We start from the raw sequence: 24926 nt of genomic DNA, 5'->3' as shown, positions 1-24926 counted from the left end.
GGGTGTCTTATAACAACCAGGCAGAAAATTCACAAATAACAACAGTGGGGTTTTGAAGTGGTGATTAAAAAAAAAACCATCACAAATCAAGGTTTCATTATTTTTTCTTGAATTTTATGCCGATAAATCAAAATTGTGAACGAATCATGTTACGGATAAACAATCATATTTGTCTCATTTTAGGGAACTAATGTTGAAATGGTGAGAAAAAGGAGTATTTTCCAAACATTTAAATAATTGAGAAAAGGAAGGCAGGTTTCGAAGAGGGAGGAGGGAAGGATAAACAAAAATGTACTTATGCCTTAAGCAAATACTGTAAATTCACCAGGAGCTAGATCAAAAAATAATTTGAATTTATATAATTAAAAGTAGATTTTGAGGAAGGAAGAAGAAAGTTAGTTATTTGTAGTTAATCCAGGTTTTGTAACCAGTTAGATACATTTGCATGGATTGTGGATTGGTTAACAGATAGAAAACTGAGTAGGAATAAACGGGTAATTTTCAGGTTGACAGGGTGTAACTAATGGAGTGCCTCAAGGATCGGTGCTTGGGTCTCAATCTATATCAATTACTTAGATGAGGGGACCGAGTGTAATAGATCCAAGTTTGCTGATGATACAAAGCTAGTTTTGCAAAGGGATGCAGTTTGATTGGGCAAGAAGGTGGCAAATGGAGTATAATAAGGGGAATTGTGAAGTTATCTACTTTGGTAGGAAGAATGGAAAAGCAGAATATTTTTTAAAATATGAGACACTGGTAAATGTTGGGATTCGGGAGTTCGGGGGTTGCGGGGGGAGTGGGGGGGATCCTTGTGCACGAATCACAGAAAGTTAACGTGCAGATACAGCGAGGAATTGAGAAGGCAAATGTTTGGAGTATAAGAATGTAGAAGTCTTGCTGCATTTATATCGGGCTTTGGTGAGACCACACCTGGAATACTGTGCACAGTTTTGGTCTCCTTACCTAAGGAAGGATATACTTGCCTTGGATGGATTGCAACGAAGGTTCACTAGATGCATTCCTGGGATGAGAGGGTTGTCCTATGAGGAGAGATTGGGAAGTTTGGGCCTATATTCTCTGGAGTTTAGAAGAATGAGAGGTCATCTCAGTGAAACGTGTGAAATTTTTAGAGGGTAGATGCTGAGAATTCCTCCTGGCTGGAGAGTCTAGAACTAGGGGCTCATAGTCTCAGGATAAGGGATCGGTCATTTAGGACTGAGAGGAGGAAACACTTCTTCATCAGAGGGTTGTGAATCTTTGGAATTCTCTACCTCAGAGGCCTGCGGATGCTCAGTCGATGAATATATTCAAGACTGAGATTAATAGATTTTTGGTCACTAACAGAATCAAGGGATATAGAGATTGGGCAGGAAAGTGGAGTTGATGAAAAAGTTCAGCCATGATCTTATTGAATGGCAGAGCAGGCTCAAAAAGCCATATGGCCTACCTCTGCTTCTATTGCTTATGTTCATATGTGCATGGTGTTATACATAGTTGTGTGGCCCTGTATTCTTTAGTCACAGTAAGATGTGAAATATTTTGTGTTATGTTAATCATATGACCTCAGTGCATTTGCGGCATCTGAACAATGGACAAAATATAATTGTGTTTTGGCTGCTGCAGAGCTGGATTCTCTGTCTCAAGTTCCCCTTGAACATTGCCATGGGAGATCCAATAGTCTGTCTGCAAATAGCACAGGTAGAGGGAGAAGTACTTGCATTGTGATGTGATTCACCGGCTATCTGACAATGAACCCCTGCATGTGCTACAAATTTCTCGGTATTATTTCAACAACCTCGATTAGATCACCCCTCAACCTTCTAAACTCCAGAGATTCCTCTCTCGATCACTACCCAGCAAGCCCTCCTGAAAGTGAGTTTGTGCTAGGACATCAGGAAAGTACAAGATCAGACCTGATTGTCTTGCCCCATGAGCTCAAGGAAGCTGCCAATGGTCGATGTCACTGTCGAGGCACACACATAAGCAATGGCCATTTTTAGAGAGACACCGGAGGCTCACTGGTAATTAGGAAGCCTCCGGAGCTCCAGCCTGGGTCAGAACCCTCGGGTAGGGGGTGGGGAGTGGAGGGTGGTGAAAATATTGGCTATGGGTGGGGAAAGAAGCAAAAAGGAAATGGGCTGAAGGGAACTAATTTAAGCCGGACAACTTTATTAAAAAAGTAAGAGTGTGCAATCAAAATCACATTAATAGCCTTACACTGCTAATATAAGTTGCAGTTACATGATTTATTGATTCTGTTAAAACACGAGCGAATGGTGGAGAAAAACGCTAAGTGTTTCTGCTGCTAACATTTTATGTGCCATTAGCATAATCTCAGCCCACTGGAGAGGAACAGGCAATCCAGTAATTCAGGAGCTTTGGTGCAATTTATAATAGACAATATAAAACTTTTGTAGGAACCCCTATGGAATATAGCAACATGATTACCCATCCCTACTGTGATGGGTTGAGATTGGCCAGTATCAGTTAGCTTTTTGACAGGCGGGATAAGTCAAACTATTACTTCTATTACCAGAATAATAATTTGGACCTAAAACAGACTGTGGTTTTATATCACTAACTTGATATCGGAACATAGGAACAGGAATAGGCCACTCAGCCCCTCGAGCCCATTCCGCCATTCAGTTATATCATGGCTGATCTGCACCTTAACTCCATCTACCCGCCTTGGTTCAATATCCCTTAATACACTTGCCAAACAAAAATTTATAAATCTTAGTTTTGAAATTTTCAATTGACTTAGCCTCAACAGTTTTTTGGGGGAGAGAGTCCAGATTACCACTATTCTTTGTATGAGGAAGTTCTTTCTGACATCATTCCTGAATGGCCTAGCTCTACTTTTAAGTTCATGCCCCCTTGTTCTGGATTCACCACCAGAGGAAATAGTTTCTCTCTATCCATCCTAATAAATCCTTTAATCATCTTAAACACCTCAATTATATTACGTGTTCATCTTTTATACTCGAGGGAATAGCAGCCGGGTCAATGCAACCTTTCCTCATAATTTAACCCTTTTAGCCCCGGTATCATTCTGGTGAATCGACACTGCAACCCCTCCAAGGTCAATATATCCCTCCTGAGATGCAGTGCCCAGAAATGAATGCAGTATGCCAGATGTGGTCTAACCAGAGCTCTACACCACAGTAACATAACTTCCACCCCTTTATATTCCAGCACCTTTGAAATGATTGCAATGTGAGGGGAAAGTTTTGTCCCCCCTTAAACAAGGTTGAGCTGAGAAAAATAAATGGTATATTGTCTGCAGACTGTAAGTCGCAGATCAGTTTGAATTGCTTATGATGTGCTGAGATCAATTAGTTTAATCCATCCTGTGTACAGGACCAGTTACTTTGCTTCAGCCATTGGCCAATTGCCTTTTTATGCTCTTCTGTCTGGATGTATGTGTTTAATGTGTGTCAAGCACATGCAAAAAAACTTGAAACAGAAAATGGTGGAAAACAACAGCCGGTCCTTTCTCATTTGAAACAGGAAAAGACCAGGTGAATGATTCAGGCGGAGACACTTTGTCAACTCTGCTCAGAGGTCTACACCTGAACCATTAACATGGCTCTTCTCCAGCATGTGCTGAGGTGCCTGCTTTGTAATAGCCAGCATCTTCTGTTGCTTGGATTTATAATAAGTCCAGTTTAAAAAAAAATCTCATCATGGTATGTGGGCGAACCTGACAAGGTTGCATTTTATTGCCCATCCCTAGTTTCCCTCAGAAGGTGTTGGTAGACCACCTTCTTGAACCACTGCCCGTCCTTGTGGTGATGATGGTCCCACGTGTTAGGGAATTCCAGGATTTTGAAATGATGGAAAGGATGGAGATATATATCAGGTCAGGTGTGTGCCTTGGAGTAGACAGTGTTCCTACCATATTGTTACCCTTGCCCTTTTCATTGATACGGGGTTTCGCAGTTGACGGGTGCTGTTGCCGTTCTATGTCCTTTCAGGGGAGCACAGTTGATCTTGACTCATGCGCCTGTTTGCTTCGTTTTCAGGACAGTCCATCAATGGCTGAACCGCGTCCAGTCGTTTTTGTACTGCAGCGAAAATGGTTACTGGGGCACCTTCCTCGAGAGCCAGAAGACCTGCGTGTGCCACACCGTGGCCAATGTGTGCCAGCGGCCCATCCCCTGCAACATCGGCAGCAACAGCAGCTGTGCCATGTGCAGCTTGGCCAACATCTCCCTCTGCGGCTCGTGCAACCGGGGCTTCAAGCTGTACAGAGGCCGCTGCGAGCCGCAGAACGTGGACTCGGAGCGCAGCGAGCAGTTTGTCAGCTTCGAGACGGAGCTGGACTTCCACGACCTGGAGCTGAACTACCTCCTGGCGAAGAAGGACTCCCGGCTGTCCATCCAGACCATGTTCATCAGCAACGAGATCCGCCTGGACACCTTTTTCGATCCCCGGTGGCGGAAGCGGATGTCGCTGACCCTCAAAAGCAACAAGAACCGTGTGGACTTCATCCACATGGTGGTGGGCCTCTCCATGAAGATCTGCCAGATGAGGAACAGCAGTCTGGACCCGGTATTTTTTGTTTACATTAACCCCTTCAGCGGCAGCCATTCGGAGGGCTGGAACATGCCAATCGGCGAGCACAGCTACCCCAGCTGGGAGAAAACGAGACTGCACGACTCGCCCTGCTACAACTGGACCCTGCTGCTGGGCAACAGGTGGAAGACGGTCTTCGAGACCGTGCACGTCTACCTGCGCAGCCGGGCCAAGCTGCCGGCCGCCCTGCGCAACGAGACGGCCCAAGGCCCCGTGGACCTCTCGGACCCCAGCAAGCGGCAGATCTACATCAAGATCTCGGACGTGCAGGTGTACGGCTACAGCCTGCGCTTCAACACCGACCTGCTGCGCAGCGCGGTCCAGCAGGTCAACCAGTCGTACGCGCAGGGCAGCCAGTTCCACTCCTCGTCCTCGGTCATGCTGCTGCTACTGGACATCCGGGAACGCATCAACCGGCTCGCCCCCCCCGTGGCCCCGGGCAAGGCTCCGCTGGACCTCTTCTCCTGTATGCTCAAGCATCGCCTCAAGCTCAACAGTAGCGAGGTCATGCGCGTCAACCACGCCCTGGACATGTACAACTCCGAGATTCTAAAACAGGCGGATCTGCTGACGACGAAACTTTGTTGACATTATCCGATGGGATTTGTAAGATGTACATTTGCGAAACAAAAACAAAAACAAACACACACAAAACACACCACGGAGCGATTTTCTTGGGTGAAGCACAAGGAATCCTCGGGGGACTCAGCAAATCAACTTGCCCAAGCATGTTTCTTATCTCTTCAGACAAGGACACCTTTGTAGTTCCCACTTTAAGCAAGGGGAGGCCTTCGAGGACCCGTGAGGTGATCAGGAGTATTCGTTGTGAACTACTGCCATTCCAATATATTGTTAACATTCTTATGATTTCCACAGGTGCACATGCTAGCTGGTACCTAGCGTGAATTTGTACAGAAAATTTAACACAAAAATTAAGTTCCATTGGGGCAAGTGGAATGTAAAACAAGGCATTAAAAAAAAAATTATTATTAAGGGATCATGGGATGTTAAGTATGAGCACATGTGGAGCTATATGTTGGGAAAGTTGGTGGTTTCTGAGTGTTGGGGGGTGGGGAGGAGGGGGGCGGGCGAGGGTAGGGCAAAATTAGGAGCAATTTCATCAAGTCTATAGGCCATGTTCAGTAGGTCCTTCACAGCAACATCCGATCCAGGGAGTACCACAACATACCGACAAATATTTGCCTCAAAGGTCATTCTATGTAGTTGGGACTACTGGTCCCCTTAAGTGGATGTCCATAAACATCTAATTAATTAATTAACTGGAACAAATTCCAAATCAAAGGGACCCAGAGGGTTTTTTCACACTGCTGGGATGCAGTGAGTTGAATATTACAACCAGAGAACAGCGAGGTGAATGTTAAGCATTTAGATCAAGAAGTAAACTATGCCTCTGATGGTATTGACTCAGCATTGGTTAACGATAAAACAGTCGGCACTTCAGCAAAAACTTAATTGGAAAAGCTCAAGAGGGAGCCACAGGTCAGCTGGTAAATTGAGAAATAAAGATTCATAATTTGACAGTTTACCCCTCACTGTTTGATGAATGATTTACAGATGTTTAAGGGCCGTCCGCTGATTAATAATTCAACATGACCATCTTTCCCTTCATCTTCAGTACAAACTTTTTGGAAGGAGCTGATGGTGTTGTATTATCTCTCAATAGAAAGAGAAAATGCTGAAAATGCAGAATGGGCCAGGCAGCATCTAAAAAAAAAGAAAAGACCAGCCAATATTTGTGTGGGAGACCCTCCATCCTGCCATGAGATACCTGATCGTTCCCCGTCAGGTGCTGACTGACCTGTGCATTTCCATTATTTTCTTTTAATTTTATTTCAGATTTCCAATATCAATTTTTTTTTCCCGTTCAATTATTTTATTTCTAAGATTTTTTTTTTTAGATCCCCCTTTCTGTGCGAGGGGATCTTATTTTGGCTTCAGGCTGCTCGAACTCTTAGTTCTGTGCTTGCTTCTGTTTTCTCCCTTCACTTTGGTCCTTGGGAACAAAGAACTTCATCACTTGCCTGTCTGTCGGATTCAAGCGTCCAGGCAGTTTGGGACAGGAAACTACAGAGACTTGATGGCGGGCTGTGTGAAGGGGAAAACCCGATGGTCAAGATGAAGCAGCCAGTTAGTTTCCTCACACACCACCTCCCCTGCCTCGCCTCAAATGATGAACAACTGCGAAAATCTAAAACGGTTCGCACCAAATGCATTGTGGAATTTGGTGGAGAACGAGTCATTTTGAAAGGGATTAGGTTTGAGGTGTTTCGATTATTGTAGAGTTGGTGAGGCAGCAGATAATGATCCCCTATTTTATCCCTTCGTATCCATGGGCTTTACATGGAGAAGTAACTAATCATAATGAAGTAAAACATCCCTGCTATCCCTCAGCTTAGTTTCTGTGTGTTGTTCATCCTAGTGTTGATGATGGGAGACTTATTTATTTTTAATATACCGAGCAGCCAGCAGCTGTGATTCGTACACTGCAGTTTCTGGATCCCATTTCAGTTTTCATTATTAACTGTCACTCGTGTTCATAATTCTACCAATCCTTAAAACCTTTTTAATGCAAAGCTTCTTGTGAAGATTGTTGTTGTGGCCTATTCATTTATCATGTTCTTTCAGAAATACAAAAAAAGTAAAAGCTGTGCACTTGTGTATCTAATACAAGTTCCCCTTCTTTTCAGTTAATAGTGTCCCTATTATTGATTTCAACGTGCCCCGTCTGCCCCCCCCCTCACCAAACACCTTTGCAGAATACTGCAACAATTGGATGTGCACTTGAAGTGCCATAACCTACAAGGTTACGAACCAAGAGCTGGAAAGTGGGATTGAGCTGGATTGCTCTTTTCCGGCCGGTACAAACACGATGGGCCGAAATGGCCTCCTTCTGTGCCATAAACTTCTATGAATCTATGATTCTAACAAAGTCTGGGTTTCTCAGATAGAAGTGACATTGTCCCTGCCAGGTTCAAGCAGTGATTGGGGTAATATAACTGGCCTCTGCAGCCCATGGGTTTGGAAAGAGGAAATTTCCAATCACTATCCATTGTTGGAAATGCATGATGTTTGTGAGGACAGGAAAGGCCTTCCCTTTAATGCTCTGTTTTCTTTCCCTACCCCCAGCACCTCCTCCCGTCCCCCAGGGTGGAATGTCCTGTCCTTGTTGACACTTGGGTGGGCTATTCGAGAGTTATGGGTGGCTGTGGCATTCTCCCCGCTTCCTCCATGAGAGTAAATGCCTTTGGCAATGTAAATCATTTTAATCACCATTTTCCCATCTCCCACTCTATTTGAGGGTCTGCCATCACACGTGGTTCAGCTTGTGTGTTGATTTGTCTTCCTGGTTTACAGTTTTTCAGTATTGGGTGGAATCTGGTGGACGAGGAGAAACAAATGACTTAACTGACATAAACCCAGCACTTATGAACATTATATATCTGGTGTTTTCTCTATCATTGTGAGGGGAACATTTAAATAGGTCCCTATGGAGTGGTGTAGCTTGTCACCTTGTACTGGAGATAGAATAAGCAGTATTGCAAGATTGCCTGAAGAGGTTTCATTCTCTGTTTCATCTTGACAAAAACTCCTTTCCCATTTATCCAACTATTTCTTGGGTGCATTGAGGGGAATACTTTATCGGGAGCACTGCTGGACTTCAAATTCTGGATCTCAAAGACCGTTCAGACACCCAAGTTAGTTTTGCAGGGCTTCGAAGTGGAGAGATAACTGTTGCAAAATCAATCATGTTCTATTCGAGATCTTTAAGAGGCTTTGTAAATATTATAATATAGCACTTGATCAATGTGCTTGTCTCATTTTGTGAGAGAACCTCAGTACAACATCAACAGCATGATGGTCAACTTGGAAAGTGCAGCTCCTTCTCTTAGTGGAGGGGATCTCATAGAAACATATAAGATTCTGACGGGACTGGACAGGGTAGATGCAGGAAGAATGTTCCCGATGTTGGGGAAGTCCAGAACCAGGGGACATAGTCTTAGGATAAGGGGTAGGCCATTTAGGACTGATATGAGGAGAAACTTCTTCACTCAGTTAACCTGTGGAATTCCCTGCCGCAGAGAGTTGTTGTTGCCAGTTCACTGGATATATTCAAGAGGGAGTTAGATATGGCTCTTACGGTTAAGTGGATCAAGGGGTATGGAGAGAAAGCAGGAAAGGGGGACTGAAGGAATGATCAGCCATGATCTTATTGAATGGCGGTGCAGGCTCGAAGGGCTGAATGGCCTACTCCTGCACCTATTTTCTATGTTTCTATGTTTCTATGTCCAGTTGGAGTGTTTATCTCTTTAATTGCTTGAAGTTTCCATGTCCAACACACAGCGATCAAACACCCATTATGAGCTCTAATTTCATGTTTTGTAGTTCCAATTTTATTATTTTCTGCTCAATCTGATCAATAATGGATGTTGACACAGTTTGATCTGAACATGGCCTTGAGTGATCACATCAGTAGTTGAAGCCTTTTCAGGACAACCATTACAGGATGATAAACATATGTACAATTTTGACCCAGACTTACATGTGGACAATACTGTCAAATAGGTTTAACTCTTGAATCTTGGGAGATTTAATCAGTTGGATGTTTTCTCCCCTTCAGAGCCCTCCTGTCTTTGCCTCATCGCCCTGGTTATTTTCATTGTTTATCTCCTTCAACAGGCACAAAATGACAAGTACTAGCAGCTGTGTCTGAAGGTATTCCAGTGATTGAGAATAAAACCCTGGGTTTGTTTCCTAAAATCTATAAAATATTGTGTGATACTCATTATATTCTGCTTTTAAAGAGATGATTCAAATGGTGGCAACCAGCAAAGTAACTGCTGATAAGAAACGTGGTATTCAGTATTAGTTATAATTCACCATTGCCCGGTTGTTTCATCCCTGTTTTATACACAGTGTTGACATTGCATCTGGCTGTTCTAAACTCTGAACAGCAGTCCTGTTGTGCAGATTTGAGGACTGGGGCAGCATAGGAACGACTGAGCATGTGCGAATATTTATGCAGGCGCAGCTACTCAAACATTCAACTTCCAACATCCGGCCACAGACATTCCCCGATGTTGAATCAAATTGCCGGCCATTTGTATTTGTCCACAGGTGGCACTTTATCTCCCAGTCCTGGAGCAGAACTATTGCGTGATGTAGTGGTCTGTGTTTCTATAGACACCGTTGTTACCTCACCTGTATTGCAGCAGTGCATCTGAAGGGTGGAGATGCTGTTGTATTATAAATGGGGTGTCAAGTTACCGTACTAGAAACATAGAAACATAGAAAATAGGTGCAGGAGTAGGCCATTCGGCCCTTCTAGCCTGCACCGCCATTCAATGAGTTCATGGCTGAACATGCAACTTCAGTACCCCATTCCTGCTTTCTCGCCATATCCCTTGATCCCCGAGAAGTAAGGACTTCATCTAACTCCTTTTTGAATATATTTAGTGAATTGGCCTCAACAACTATCTATGGTAGAGAATTCCACAGGTTCACCACTCTCTGGGTGAAGAAGTTTCTCCTCATCTCGGTCCTAAATGGCTTACCCCTTATCCTTAGGCTGTGACCCCTGGTTCTGGACTTCCCCAACATTGGGAACATTCTTCCTGCATCTAACCTGTCTGAACCCATCAGAATTTTAAACATTTCTATGAGGACCCCTCTCATTCTTCTGAACTCCAGTACTAAGTGATAGAACAGCAGTTGGCTGCATGTTGGAGATTTCCACTGTGAAGAAAGACAACTGCCTTGACTTCCATGTGGTATGATAACAAAATGACTGTTTTTGAGGGGGTGGGACATGAGATGGGGTCAGGGAGCTATTATAATAGACAAGTTGTTACTCAATCGGTCACCGATACAAGAAGTGAATAACTTGCCCAAGCAGTTCTCAGCAGCATGAATGAAAAAGCAGATTTGCTCTAAGAAGGCTTCAGGGCGAAGGAAACCGATATTTCACTTCTGAAGATGTTCTGATTGAGCAAAGAGGAAAATCCAACTTCCACCCGCACAGTAACTATGAATGTGGAGCGAGTAGCATTGATTCAGTACTTGGACAACGTTCTCCTGGACGGCATAGTCACCCGATGAAATGTCTCAGAAGGCACTCTGCTTGCTTCGTACGTGGAGTTGTATATCACAGCGGCCTACACCTGTGATGTTGTCATGCTGTCTGTCACTTCACTTCTTTGATCTACTTTCACGTTCATTTAAAAGTTTAAAGAATTACACAGTGCCAATCTGTGCAGCAATGATGATGCGTTCTCTGCATTCAGATCTTGTTTTCTCCTGCTAGCCCATGTTTTCATGGCATGCTCATTCTTGCGTGGCTTAAAAACTTTGCCAACCAAAGGATGATGCCCTTTAAAAATGCTCAACTGAGTGCAACAATAAAGCTAATTTGGGGACAACTTCTTCAGTCACAGCAATGTGCAGTCATGATTCAGTGGGTAGCACGCTCACCTCTGTGTCAGAAGTTTGTGGGTTCAAGTCCCGTTCCTGATACTTGAGCACAAAAATCTAGACTGATACTCCAGTGCAGTACTGGGGGAGTGCTGCGCTGTCGCATGTACCATCTTCGGATGAGATGTTAAACCAAGGTGCCTTCTCAGGTGGACATAAAAGATCCCGTGGAATGATTTTGAAGAAGAGCAGGGCAGTTATCCCCTGTGTCCTGGCCAATATTTATCCTTCAACCAACATCACTGAAAAAAAATTATTATTTGGTCATTATCACATTGCTGTTTGTGGACTTTGCTGTGTGCACATTAGCTGCCGTGTTTCCCACATTACAACAGTGACTACACTGCAAATGTATTTCATTGGCTGTAAAGCACTTTGGGACGTCCTGAGATGGTGAAAGGCACATTATAAATACAAGACTTTCTTTTCTTTCGTGATTGCAAGTGTGTCACAGAAGGCAATTTATGGCAGTGAAATGGTTCAACCTGATCTTAGTGAAGATAAGGCACATTTTTACTGCAGCAAAGTTCTGTTTTAGTCGAGAATAATTCATGTTCATGCGATCACATTTAGTTATATTAAAAGCAGGCACTATCCCTGTTAAATTATTGACGGCGTGTCTCCTACCATTATGCATGTGAGCAATTGAAACACTCCACTGGAAGCTAATTACCACTTAAAAACCAAACGTAGTAAAATGAGTAACTAGATATCAGTTAATCACTGTGTTATTTAAAATGGTGTACACTGTTTTTAAAAAAAAAACTACTGATTGTCGAGATTATAAACAGCCACTGTACAAGAGAAAATTAAACTGGTGTCGAGGGGAATTTGTAAATTTGCATAGTGCAAGCTGAGACATTGGGAGTGCGGGGCAGGCTGTGGTGATTTTCATTTTATAAGATTGATTTGAAGAGAAGCTTTACGTAAAGGGGTCATCTAATTCAGAGCTGTCACGAGGGAAACCCCCATACATTTGCTCGTACCCCTCTGATTTTTGTGGTGTTACTTCAAGTGGAAGGCCATTCACAACATGAAATGATTGCTGATTTTCTAAGTTCATCCCGTTTACCTGAGTTGCCTGAGTTGCAACTGAACATCCATTTCTGGAGAGGTGGCAACCCTTGCCTCCGAATACATTTCAGCTTTGTATCTAAAAGCAGGTGATCTGACATATTATAATAGCAGTTACTATTAGTCAATCTGTTGTAGTTCTGGTATTTCTTTCTCGACAAGGGCTGCCTAGAGTCAGGCTGAGAGCAGACATTTTGTGCAGAATGTCTTGTTTGCGTTGCCCCCCCGGACGTCGACATCCATGACGTGACATACTGCTCTCCGTCCCTGCTCATGTCCACACAAAATATCTCCTCCCAATGGTTCCTCTGACCAGTGGCCTTAAAGCGGATACAGTACAGCACGTGTAAACTGGGAGACACCATCCAGTTTTCAGGTTTCTCCTTTCACAACAAAGAGAATTACATGTCAATTCGAGTCGGTACCGCTCCCCTTTTGAAAAATGAAAGCATCATAGTTTGTGATCTGTCATTTGGCTTGCATTCATAAGTCTCCCATCAGCTCATTTAATAAGTCAGAACAGAGCTGTTTGCCGAAGCAGTCACTGAACATGATCCTTGAATGCACCGCCCTTGAGACAAAAGAAATGGATTGTTCACCGAACAGTGCAGTTTCTCAAAAGCTAAAGCTGATCACCTGAAGCCATTGTAAAGGCAGCAAACTGCCTAATTGCTTAAAATGCCACAGAGTGAAACAGGAACCACATGCAGTCTGTCCCAGAGATATGTCCCCCAGCCACCCCCAGTAACCAGGAGAAAATTACTGACCCATTTAAAAACATAAGAACATAAGAAATAGGAACAGGAATAGGCCATATGGTCCCTCGAGCCTGCTCCACCATTCAATAAGATCATGGCTGATGTGATCCTGGGCTCAGCTCCACTTTCCCGCCCGCTCCTCATAACCCCTTATCCCCTTATCATTTAAGAAACTATCTATTTCTAACTTAAATTTATTCAATGTCCCAACTTCCACAGCTCTCTGAGGCAGCGAATTCCACAGATTCACAACCCTTATTATAAGATCATGCCCTCTAGTTCTAGTCTCCCCCATCAGTGGAAACATCCTCTCTGCATCCACCTTGTCAAGCCCCCTCATAATCTTATACGTTTCGATAAGATCACCTCTCATTCTTCTGAATTCCAATGAGTAGAGGCCCAACCTACTCAACTCTGTCAGCTCTGGAATCTGTTTTATAGTCTCAATAGAATTAGAATTACGTAGCATTTACAGCACAGAAACAGACCATTTGGCCCAACTGGCCCATGTTTATGCTGCATGAGAGGCTCATCTCATCCCTCTTTATCTAAGCCTGTCAGCATAACCTTCTATTCCTTTATCCCTCATGTGTTTATTGAGCTTTCCCTTAAATGTGTCTATGCTATTCGCCTCAACTATTCCTTGTGGTAGTGAGTTCCACATGTCACCACTCTCTGGATAAAGACATTTCTCCTGAATTCCCGATTGGATTTATTAGTGATTATCTTATATTTATGGCCCAGATATAAAACCTGCCGCAAATGCCTTCCTTTCACTCTGACAATGGTGCCAAGTGACGTCCCATCATTGTTCTATAGTCTGCACACACCTGAACAGTTGCCAACGTCCGTTGAATGAAAACATTGAATGGAGGGTCACTGGGTTTAAGGGGAAATCCTTGTGAAGTTAAATGATCTATTACCATTTTAGAAGTATAAAAAAAAAGCATTATTAATAAATGACACTGTAAAACAGATGATGTGTTAGTTTTCCTGTGTTTGTCAAGCTTCCAGCAAAATAGTCATCAACAGAAGGAACCCAGACGTACAGTTTAAACCTGGGCTCCGTCTGAACAGATAGCAAGTATGCAACTGTTATCGGCAACATTGCGATTGAACAAATGCGAGTACTGCATTTATTGTGATTGTTCAGTCAAATTTGTAACCTTGAATGCAAGAGTAACTCATGGCATCCCCAAGGGTTACAGAATGGAGTATTGGCAGAGGCGTGCATTCCCAGCTCGATAACATTCATGGATGGTCTGTTGTACTGGTTCAGTGTTAAGCAATACATCAGAGAGCACTGATGCTCTGATTGCTTGACTCTGTAGATTATCCTCTCATGTTTGACTTGCCTAACAGTGTTGATGATGGTCGATACAGCCTTGTTCTGAGCCAGAGGAGATTGGGAATAAGAGGGAGGCAGAGAGACTGTAAACAATACAAGATTAAACCACTGCTTACCATTCCTTGATGGTACTTTTTGTTAAATCCTGCTTTATTCAATCATAGCAGCTTAACACTAACAGACACCTTTTTCCGGAATCCCTGTCCTACTGACATTAACCCCTTCACCTGTAGCTGGACAAAAATAATTTGGAGAGAAACAAAAAATGAGTCCTGAATAAACCAGATTTGTTTTGGATGAAAGAGGATTGAAGAGTCTTGGATGGACCTGGTATATGAAATCACTGGATATCATTTAACCTGTTTGAATACAAAAAAAATCTGCCTGTGGATGTTGTCTGTCGGTCAACTTGCCTTTTTAATTCTTATGCTGTGGAGGTGTGACGTGTTTGTATCTTTTAATGTAGCAGACTTGAGACTTTCCACAGCGCTGTTAATATGTGAAAAAAAATTGAAAATGGCAACAATTAAGATGTGTATGCTTCAATAAACTGTTTTCTAATAGCTGGCAGTGTGTTACAGTGTACGTACTAAATATATAGAGATTGATTTCTCATGTCGCTGCAGTACCAGAACAGTAAACACTAAATAAAAGAGAAAGACTATTTATTAATCCTGTCACTGATGCGTTGTGTTTATGCAAGAGCTGGGTTTTTTAAAAATAGTTTTTTTGGGGGATTGTTCTCCATTACAACACATAATCTCACACCATTGGTATAGTCTCTTGTACTCACTGACCTACATTAGTTCCCGGTTAAGCAACACCTCGATTTAAAAACTCTCATCCTTACTTTCAAATCCCTCCTTGGCCTCGCCTCTCCCTATCTCTGTAACCTCCTCCAGCCCCCAAAACCCTCTGAGATATCTGCGTTCCTCTTAAGCAGCCCTGATTTTACTCGCTCCACCATTGGTGGCCGTGCCTTCATCTGCCAGGGCCCTAAGCTCTGGAATTCTCTCCCTAAATCGTTCCGCCTCTCAACCTCAATTTAAGGCGCTCCTTAAACACTACCACTCTAATATCTCCTTATGTGGCTCAATATCAAATTTTGTTTTATAATGTTTCTGTTAAGTGCTTTACTATGTTAAAGCTGCTATATGAATACAAGTTGTTGCTGTTATTGTTGCAGTGTACTAAACATTTGGTTCAGTACACATTATAGAGTGACAGGGAGAGAGCCTTAGAAACATAGAAACATAGAAAATAGGTGCAGGAGTAGGCCATTCGGCCCTTCGAGCCTGCACCACCATTCAATAAGATCATGGCTGATCATTCCCTCAGTACCCCTTTCCTGCTTTCTCTCCATACCCCTTGATCCCTTTAGTTGTAAGGGCCATATCTAACTCCCTCTTGAATATATCCAATGAACTGGCATCAACAACTCTCTGCGGCAGGGAATTCCACAGGTTAACAACTCTGAGTGAAGAAGTTTCTCCTCAACTCAGTCCTAAATGGCCTACCCTTTATCCTAAGACTGTGTCCCCTGGTTCTGGACTTACCCAACATCGGGAACATTTTACCCGCATCGAAGGTGTCCCGTCCCGTCAGAATCTTATATGTTTCTATGAGATCCCCTCTCATCCTTCTAAATTCCAATGTATAAAGGCCCAGTTGATTCAGTCCCTCCTCATATGTCAGGCCAGCCATCCCGGGAATCAGTCTGGTGAATCTTCGCTGCACTCCCTCAATAGCAAGAACGTCCTTCCTCAGATTAGGAGACCAAAACTCAACACAATATTCCAGGTGAGGCCTCATGAAGGCCCTGTACAACTGCAATTAGACCTCCCTGCTTCTATACTCAAATCCCCTAGCTATGAAGGCCAACTTACCATTTTCCTTCTTCACGGCCTGCTGTACCTGTATGCCAACTTTCAACAACTGATGAACCATGACACCGAGGTCTCGTTGCACCTTCCCCTTTTCCTAATCTGCCGCCATTCAGATAATCTTTTTTTTCCCCCAAAGTGGATAACCTTACATTATACTGCATCTGCCATGCATTTCCCACTCATCTAACATGTCCAAGTTACCCTGCAGCCTCTTAGCATCCTCCTCACAGCTCACACTGCCACCCAGCTTAGTGTCATCTGCAAACTTGGAGATATTACACTCAATTCCTTCATCTAAATCATTAATATATATTGTAAAGAGCTGGGGTCCCGGCACTGAGCCCCGCAGCACTCCACTAGTCACTGCCTGCCATTCTGAAAAGGACCCGTTTATCCCAACCCACTGCTTCCTGTCTGCCAACCAGTTCTCTATCCATGTCAGTATATTACCTGCAATACCATGTGCTTTGATTTTGCACACCAATCTCTTGTGTGGGACCTTGTCAAAAGCCTTTTGAAAGTCCAAATACACCACATCCACTGGTTCTCCCTTGTCCACTCTATTAGTTACATCCTCAAAAATTCCAGAAGATTTGTCAAGCATGATTTCCCCTTCATAAATCCATGCTGACTTGGACTGATCCTGTCACTGCTTTCCAAATACGCTGCTATTTCATCTTTAATAATTGATTCCAACATTTTCCCCACTACTGATGTTAGGCTAACCGGTCTATAATTACCCGCTTTCTCTGTCCCTCCCTTTTTAAAAAGTGGTGTTACATTAGCTACCCTCCAGTCCATAGGAACTGATCCAGAAGCGATAGACTGTTTAAAAATGATCACCAATGCATCCACTATTTTTAGGGCCCCGGGGATTTATCAGCCTTCAATCCCATCAATTTCCCTAACACAATTTCCCGCCTAATAAGGATATCCTTCAGTTCCTCCTTTTCACTAGATCCTCGGTCCCCTAGTACTTCCGGAAGGTTATTTGTGTCTTCCTTCGTAAAGGCAGAACCAAAGTATTTATTCAATTGGTCTGCCATTTTTTTGTTCCCCATTATAAATTCAACTGAATCCGACTGCAAGGGACCTACGTTTGTTTTCACTAATCTTTTTCTCTTCACATATCTATAGAAGCTTTTGCAGTCAGTTTTTATGTTCCCAGCAAGCTTCTTCTCGTACTCTATTTCCCCCCCCTTAATTAAACCCTTTGTCATCCTCTGCTGAATTATAAATTTCTCCCAGTCCTCAGGTTTGCTGCTTTTTCTGGCCAATTTATATGCCTCTTCCTTGGATTTAACACTATCCTTAATTTCCCTTGTTAGCCACGGTTGAGCCAGCTTCCCCGTTTTATTTTTACTCCAGACAGGGATGTACAATTGCTGAAGTTCATCCATGTGATCTTTAAATGTTTGCCATTGCCTATCCACCGTCAACCCTTTAAGTATCATTTGCCTGTCAATTCTTGCCAATTCACGCCTCAAACCATCGAAATTACCTTTCCTTAAATTCAGGACCCTAGTTTTTGAATTAACTGTGTCACTCTCTATCTTAATAAAGAATTCTACCATGTTATGGTCACTCTTCCCCAAGGGGCCTCACACAACAAGATTGATAATTAGTCCTTTCTCATTACACATCACCCACTCTAGGATGGCCAGCTCTCTAGTTGGTTCCTCGATATATTGGTCGAGAAAACCATCCCTAATACACTCCAGAAATCCTCCTCCACCGCATTGCTACCAGTTTGATTAGCTCAGTCAATATGTAGATTAAAGTCACCCATGATAACTGCTGTACCCTTATTGCATGCATCCTTAATTTCTTGTTTGATACTGTCCCCAACCTTACTACATTGTAGAATATGGACCATCCAGAGTCAGAAGAAGAATTAACACAAGAATTTGAATGGGTGTTTTTAATTGAAATTGTCCCATAATTTTATTTGAAGGGTCATAATTTCCTCTAGTTTTTTTGGAGGACAAAGTAGGAATCGTTGGTTGTATATGGCCAACTATTGGCCAAAGGAAATTCATGGCATAGCCGTGACTTAAGCAATGGGCTTTGCAATTTGCAATATTTAATGGTGTATTTATAACACACATAGTGACCAGGGAGCGAATGACACTTCAAGCAATTACATTGCAGGAAGGAATCTGCTGGTGGTTTCACTTTCAAGTTCCTGTGATTATTGAGGGTGCAGAAGAGATTTACCAAATTGGTATTAGGGATGAGGGACTTCAGTTATTTGGAGAGACTGGTGAAGCTGGGATTGTTCTCCTTAGAGCAGTGAAGGCTAAGGGGAGATTTGATAGTGATGCTCTAAATCATGAATTGTTTTGATAAAATAAGTAAGGAGAAACCTTCCACTGGCAGAAGGATCAGTAACCAGAGGACACAGATTTAAGGTGATAGGCAAAAGTACCAGAGGCAACATGAAGACATTTTCTTTTAAGCAGTGAGTTGTGATCTGGAATGCACAGTCTGAGAGGATTTAATAGTAACTTTCAAAAGGAAATTGGATAAATATTGAAGGGAAAAAAATTGCAGGGCAATGGGGAAAGAGCAGGGCAGCGAGACTAATTGAATAGCTCTTTCAAAGAGCCAGCACAGGCATGATGGGCTGAATGGCCTCCTTCTGTGCTATATCATTCTATGTTTCTAACTTACAGATCACAACAAAGCATAAGTCAGTCATTGAGGCTCTAATGTCGCTGTGTAAACGGGCCATGATTCGGTAGTCTTACTCCAGCCAATGACCTGAAGCTGGAATCGAAACGCCATCAACAGACTCTCGTTATCGTGCACCCTGATCTCAGTCACACACCACATAGCTTAAGTGCACTTCGCACAGTCGGATCATGACCCGAGACCCGAGTTGTACTACTCTTACCGTGAATGTGCACTGAAAGCCATATCACATCAACATGCTCGTGGCAGTATGACTGCAGCCTCAGTATTTTTAATGAAAAAGAACATTTAGGAGGAGCTGCGATTGAGGCACAGACTGCATCCTTCTACTCAATTCTCGTGGATTGGGTTAAACAATAATATCCTGAATAATATAACATCCTATTTTAAAACAAAACAATTTATAAGAAATTGAGATTGTCTTCAGCTCAACCTCTTGAAAACCATTTCTGGCCGGGTCCACTGATCACAATGAATGGATAATTAGCAGTGCTGACTGAATCCTTGATTTGAAATGTGTGCATGTGTAATTAGAAAATCCTAAATGGTAATGACACCCCCTCTAGTTAGTCTAAGTATCCAAATGGAGCATGGATTAAAGCACTTTGCCAGGGCCCACATGATCCATTCTGACCAGTCTTTCTGGGTCGCTCCGTCCACGATGATATCCATCTGATCTGGGACCTGATCCACCTATCCCTGAGGACTGGACTGTTGCACGCCTTCCTTTCCTTGGATCAGAAGAAGGTGTTCGACAGGGTGGATCACAAATATTTATTTTGGATTCTCCGGCCTTCCGGTTTCGGGTCGCATTCCGTCGCCCAGTCCGACTGATGAATGCTGCTTCAGAGTGTCTAAGAATAACGGCCCACCCTTCACTCTTGGGAGAGAAATGTGCCAGGATTCTCCCATGTCCCACTAATTCTATGTGATCTGCATAGAGCCTTTCCTGCTCCTTGTGTGAAAGAGGCTGTCGGAACTGGCTCTGCACGAGCTGGGCATGGAAGTTGTCTTTTCGGCCTAAGCTGACAATCTCCTCCTCATGATCAGGGATCCTGTTGACTTGCGGAGTTGTATGCATGAGTGCCAGTAGGTGTAAAGAAGGCAAAAAAAAACAAAAATGAAGTCTGAGCAAAATAATCCCCAGTAACTGAAACCTAGATGGCTTTATCTACATCTATGGCTACTGTAATGTATTTACTCCATGGGTTCCTTGCTGAAGAATTCATAGCAACACATTGCTATTAAGAACTAGTTGGTTTATTAGCAAAGATTTAACAATCACAGTACATATTACCAGTTCATCCACCAGGCTCACAACCTCATTGTGGATCCCCTGAACCCAACGGACTGGGGTTTTATTGAGTCTTGTAAGCCACTCACAACTCAACAGCTCTACAACTCTTTTGTTGCAAAATAATAAGTAAATATTAAATCAAGTGCCCCTTATTAAAGGGGGGGACACTCCAAACAGTTTACAAGTGCCTTTTAGTTTTTTTTGTGTTTTTTTTTTTGGTTTTTTTTTGCTTTTTTTTTGGCACTAAAACCACAAATATATTCAAGTGCCCCCTATAAAAGGAGAGGTGGACACTAAAACCCGGCAATAAAACAAATTAAACTTTAAAACATATAAAATCAAATTAAAATTTGGTTGCCAGGGGTGATGATGCACTCCAGTCCCTCCGGCGCCCACCTCTCGCGGAAGCCGCGAGCATACCGGTGGACACTGCGTGCTCCATCTCTAGGGACACCCTGGCCTGGATGTAAGCATGGAAGAGCGACAGGCAGTCGGGCTGAACGACCGCCCGCTGCCTGGACCGGCTGATGGCACCGTTGGCCGTGCCCAGGAGCAGTCCTACGAGGAGGCCCTCAGACATACCCGTTCCCCTCCGCACAGGGTGCCCAAAGATCAGGAGTGTGGGACTGAAGTGCAAACAAAATTTGAGGAGCAGCCCCTTTAAATAGTGGAACAGAGGCTGCAACCTCGTACATTCTGTAAAAACATGGAATACGGACTCTTCCAGACCGCAGAAATTGCAGGTGGCCTGGGAGCCCGTGAACCGACTTAAAAATTTGTTGCACGGGACTGCTAATAGCCTACTGCATCTGGTATTCCCAGGCAGTTTCCCATCCAAGTCTGACTCTGCTTAGTTTCCACAATCAGACAAGAGCAGGCTTTTTCAGACTAGTGTGGTTGTAAGCTCAACAGCTCTACAAACCTGTGAGCACATTCACAGGTGCGTACATTACAGCTACCAATGGACCCTATCTTAAAGCAGGCACTGCCCTCAGATCAGGTACAGAATCTTCATCTAATCTTCAGAATAAAAATCGACACAGTCAAACAATGGAATTTGAAGGACTCCTACACGTGAATCTTTTCTAAACACTTTCTGTTTTTCCAATCATAAAGAAGTGCAGATGTGTAAGGGAAGAACTGTCGCTTAGACCAACTGCTCTTGTCTCTGGGTCAGGCCTAGTGCCCAATGCAACCTGCCACAATTGTCCGTGCAGCAACGCCTGTCTAGGAAATGACGTCAAGCTGCAAGTATGCTGGGAACACGCCATCGTCATTGTCTCTGTCCACACATACCACGACTGGCCCTGATGCAAAAGGAGCAGTGCTATTCTGAATATTTTTTCCTAGCTCCACTAATGATTAAAGTATACATAAGAACATAAGAATATAAGAATTAGGAACAGGAGTAGGCCATCGAGCCCCTCGAGCCTGCTCCATCATTCAATAAGACCATGGCTGATCTGGTCGTGGACTCAGCTCCACTTACCCGCCCTCTCCCCGTTACCCTTAATTCCCTTATCGGTTAAAAATCTATCTATCTGTGACTTGAATACATTCAATGAGCTAGCCTCAACTGCTTCCTTGGGCAGAGAATTCCACAGATCCACAACCCTCTGGGAGAAGAAATTCCTTCTCAGCTCGGTTTTAAATTGGCTTCTCCGTATTTTGAGGCTGTGCCCCCTAGTTCTCGACTCCCCTACCAGTGGAAACAACCTCTCTGTGTCTATCTTGTCTATCCCTTTCATGATTTTAAATGTTTCTATAAGATCACCCTTATCCTTCTGAACTCCAACGAGTAAAGACCCAGTCTACTCAATCTATCATCATAAGGTAACCCCCTCATTTCTGGAATCAGCTTAGTGAATCGTCTCTGTACCCCTTCCAAAGCTAGTATATCCTTCTTTAAGTAAGGTGACCAAAACTGCACGCAGTACTCCAGGTGCGGCCTTACCAATACCTTATACAGTTACAGCAAGACCTCCCTGCTTTTGTACTCCATCCCTCTCACAATGAAGGCCAACATTCCATTTGCCTTCCTGATTACCTGCTGCACCTGCAAACTAACCTTTTGGGATTCATGCACAAGGACCCCCAGGTCCCTCTGCACTACAGCATGTTGTAATTTCTCCCGATTCAAATAATATTCCCTTTTTCCTGTTTTTTTTCCCAAGGTGGATGACCTCACACTTTCCGACATTGTATTCCATCTGCCAAACCTTAGCCCATTCGCTTAACCTATCCAAATCTCCTTGCAGCCTCTCTGAGTCCTCTACACAACCCGCTTTCCCACTAATCTTAGTGTTATCTGCAAATTTTGTTGCACTACACTCTGTCCCCTCTTCTAGGTCATCTATGTATATTGTAAACAGTTGTGGTCCCAGCACTGATCCCTGTGGCACACCACTAACCACTGATTTCCAACCGGAAAAGGACCCATTTATCCCGACTCTCTGCTTTCTGTTCGCCAGCCAATTCTCTATCCATGCTAATACATTTCCACTGACTCCGCGTACCTTTATCTTCTGCAGTAACCTTTTGTGTGGCACCTTATCGAATGCCTTTTGGAAATCTAAATACACCACATCCATCGGTACACCTCTATCCACCATGCTCGTTATATCCTCAAAGAATTCCAGTAAGTTAGTTAAACATGATTTCCCTTTCATGATTCCATGCTGCGTCTGCTTGATTGCACTATTCCTATCTAGATGTCCCGCTATTTCTTCCTTAATGATAGTTTCAAGCATTTTTCCCACTACAGATGTTAAACTAACCGGCCTATAGTTACTTGCCTTTTGTCTGCCCCCTTTTTTAAACAGAGGCGTTACATTAGCTGCTTTCCAATCCGCTGGTACCTCCCCAGAGTCCAGAAAATTTTGGTAGATTATAACGAATGCATCTGCTATAACTTCCGCCATCTCTTTTAATACGCTGGGATGCATTTCATCAGGACCAGGGGACTTGTCTACCTTCAGTCCCATTAGCCTGTCCAGCACTACCCCCCTAGTGATAGTGATTGTCTCAAGGTCCTCCCTTCCCACATTCCTATACAGCATGATTCACTCTGCCAGCAACATTGACCCCATAAAAACAGGTCCCATCAGTGTGTCACTCCATCTCAACTGCAGCTGCAGAATGGAAACCAGATACAAATTGTAAGTAAATCATGTGGAAAAAATCCAGGGAAACCTAAGATTTAATATATTGTTGTCTGTCTCTTTTATATCCACTGTGAGCAATTAAAGTTTCAGTCTACCATGTAATGATGGTCTTCCTGTTCTGAACTGTTATTTCAGTGAAATATGGTAACACTGTAATATAATTGTTTCAACACAAGGAATCAAATGGGCAGATGGTAATTATATGTTGGACACATTTAGCATTCATGGGGAGTTTAAAAGGCAACTATGCTTCTCAGTCTTTGGAAGTGAAAGAAACCACATTACTATTCAGGAGGGTCAATTAAAATTAAATTAAAACTCACATTCCTTTGCAATTGCTTAACCTAACAGAGGAGACCTCCTTCAATAGGTTCAAAATATCCAATTATACAGCTGGAATTTCAGTTCAAACATTTCATAGCTTTCATTTAAATTAATGAATTAGTTATTGAAGAAAACTGTACAGTTCTGGAATAGCACAGTGAGTATGTTGGAAGTTTACCAAGGGTCACAAATATAAATTGACACCTCATGAGAGGCATTTAACAGCCTCACTTTATACATTTGCTTCTCAGTGTTGTGGCTGTGGGGTTTGAGTGTTAATGAAGAAAGTCAGTTTCTAATGTGAGACCAGGTTCATGGCCTCTGTTTGACTTTCAATTGGGAACCTGTTCTTTCTTTCTTCTACAGACAACACTGTCTTTACTAAAGTTGCCAGGCTTCCAGTATGGACTGAATAGTCCAGCTTTGGGGTGGGGGGAGGGGTCTGATTGTTCCTAACCTGGCCCTGTATGGCTAGTTTGTAAAATTAAAGTCTTATCTTTTTCCACTTATTCTTGTGCCTTTTAATGTCAAGGCACTAGCTATCAAAGATATCCATTATTCTTCACTCATAGAAAGAGAACAAATGAGAAGTCAAACCACAGTGCTTGCTCCTCCTGTGTCCCAGTCCAACTTCTATCCAGTTAGTGCAGAGGGAATGCTGGCACCCTTAGCCGTGGCAATGTGTTATTTTCTCCACTCTCCCGCAATTCATTTTTCCACACCAACCATCCAGAGCCAATGGTAAGCAACCTACCCACAAGCCTCTGACAATGCCACTCTTTTTTGGGGGACGGTAGCAGGTACGGGAACACAGTCTCAGGTGGCAACTTTTACAAATGAGCCTCCCTACCTATGGAATGAGCTTTACCCACACCTTGGCACATCCCTATACCATTGCTGAGATTGGGAAAGTATAAGTGAAACCGCATTCCCACCTCTTCAGCCCAATGTTTTGGAGTTTTAATTTGCTTTGCTATACTCTTGGAGTAATTATTTTGAAGCACTGCTGTGTTTACAAAACTGCACTTTGTAAAGTGTTTCTCTGTGTTAACCAAATAAATTTATGACGTGAATCCATCTTATCTGTACTAGCTCTTTGCTAGAGCTATCCAACGCCTCCCCACTGCCCTGCTATCTCCCCATAGCCCTGTATCTTTTTCTGCTTCAAATCTATATCCAATGTATTGGCAAAATATCCAAATTATTTGATGAAACTACTCTTCAATAGATGTCATCTGACAAATGATTTGCAACTATTCCTCCATTTCCTCTTTTATCAAAATAAAAATAGCTTCTTTAAGCCAAACCTTTCTT

At 43.1% G+C, this 24926-nt stretch overlaps 1 protein-coding gene across 1 annotated transcript in view; it reads left to right on the top strand.

Moving 5' to 3' along the window:
* brinp1 (bone morphogenetic protein/retinoic acid inducible neural-specific 1) overlaps nucleotides 1-5197 on the top strand; it is a 242986-nt gene extending 237789 nt beyond the window's left edge. Inside the window, exon 7 of the mRNA XM_070863425.1 lies at nucleotides 4026-5197. Within this exon, the coding sequence (XP_070719526.1) occupies nucleotides 4026-5166 (1141 nt within the window). The 3' untranslated portion in view covers nucleotides 5167-5197. The remainder of the gene's footprint in view (nucleotides 1-4025) is intronic.
* Nucleotides 5198-24926: the final 19729 nt, after the last annotated feature.

The sequence above is a fragment of the Pristiophorus japonicus genome, chromosome 20 (genome assembly GCF_044704955.1).
Source record: "Pristiophorus japonicus isolate sPriJap1 chromosome 20, sPriJap1.hap1, whole genome shotgun sequence".
Classification (NCBI taxonomy): Eukaryota; Metazoa; Chordata; class Chondrichthyes; family Pristiophoridae; genus Pristiophorus; species Pristiophorus japonicus.
Note: the sequence above shows the minus strand (reverse complement) of the source record. Positions and strands in the feature narration are given on the sequence as shown.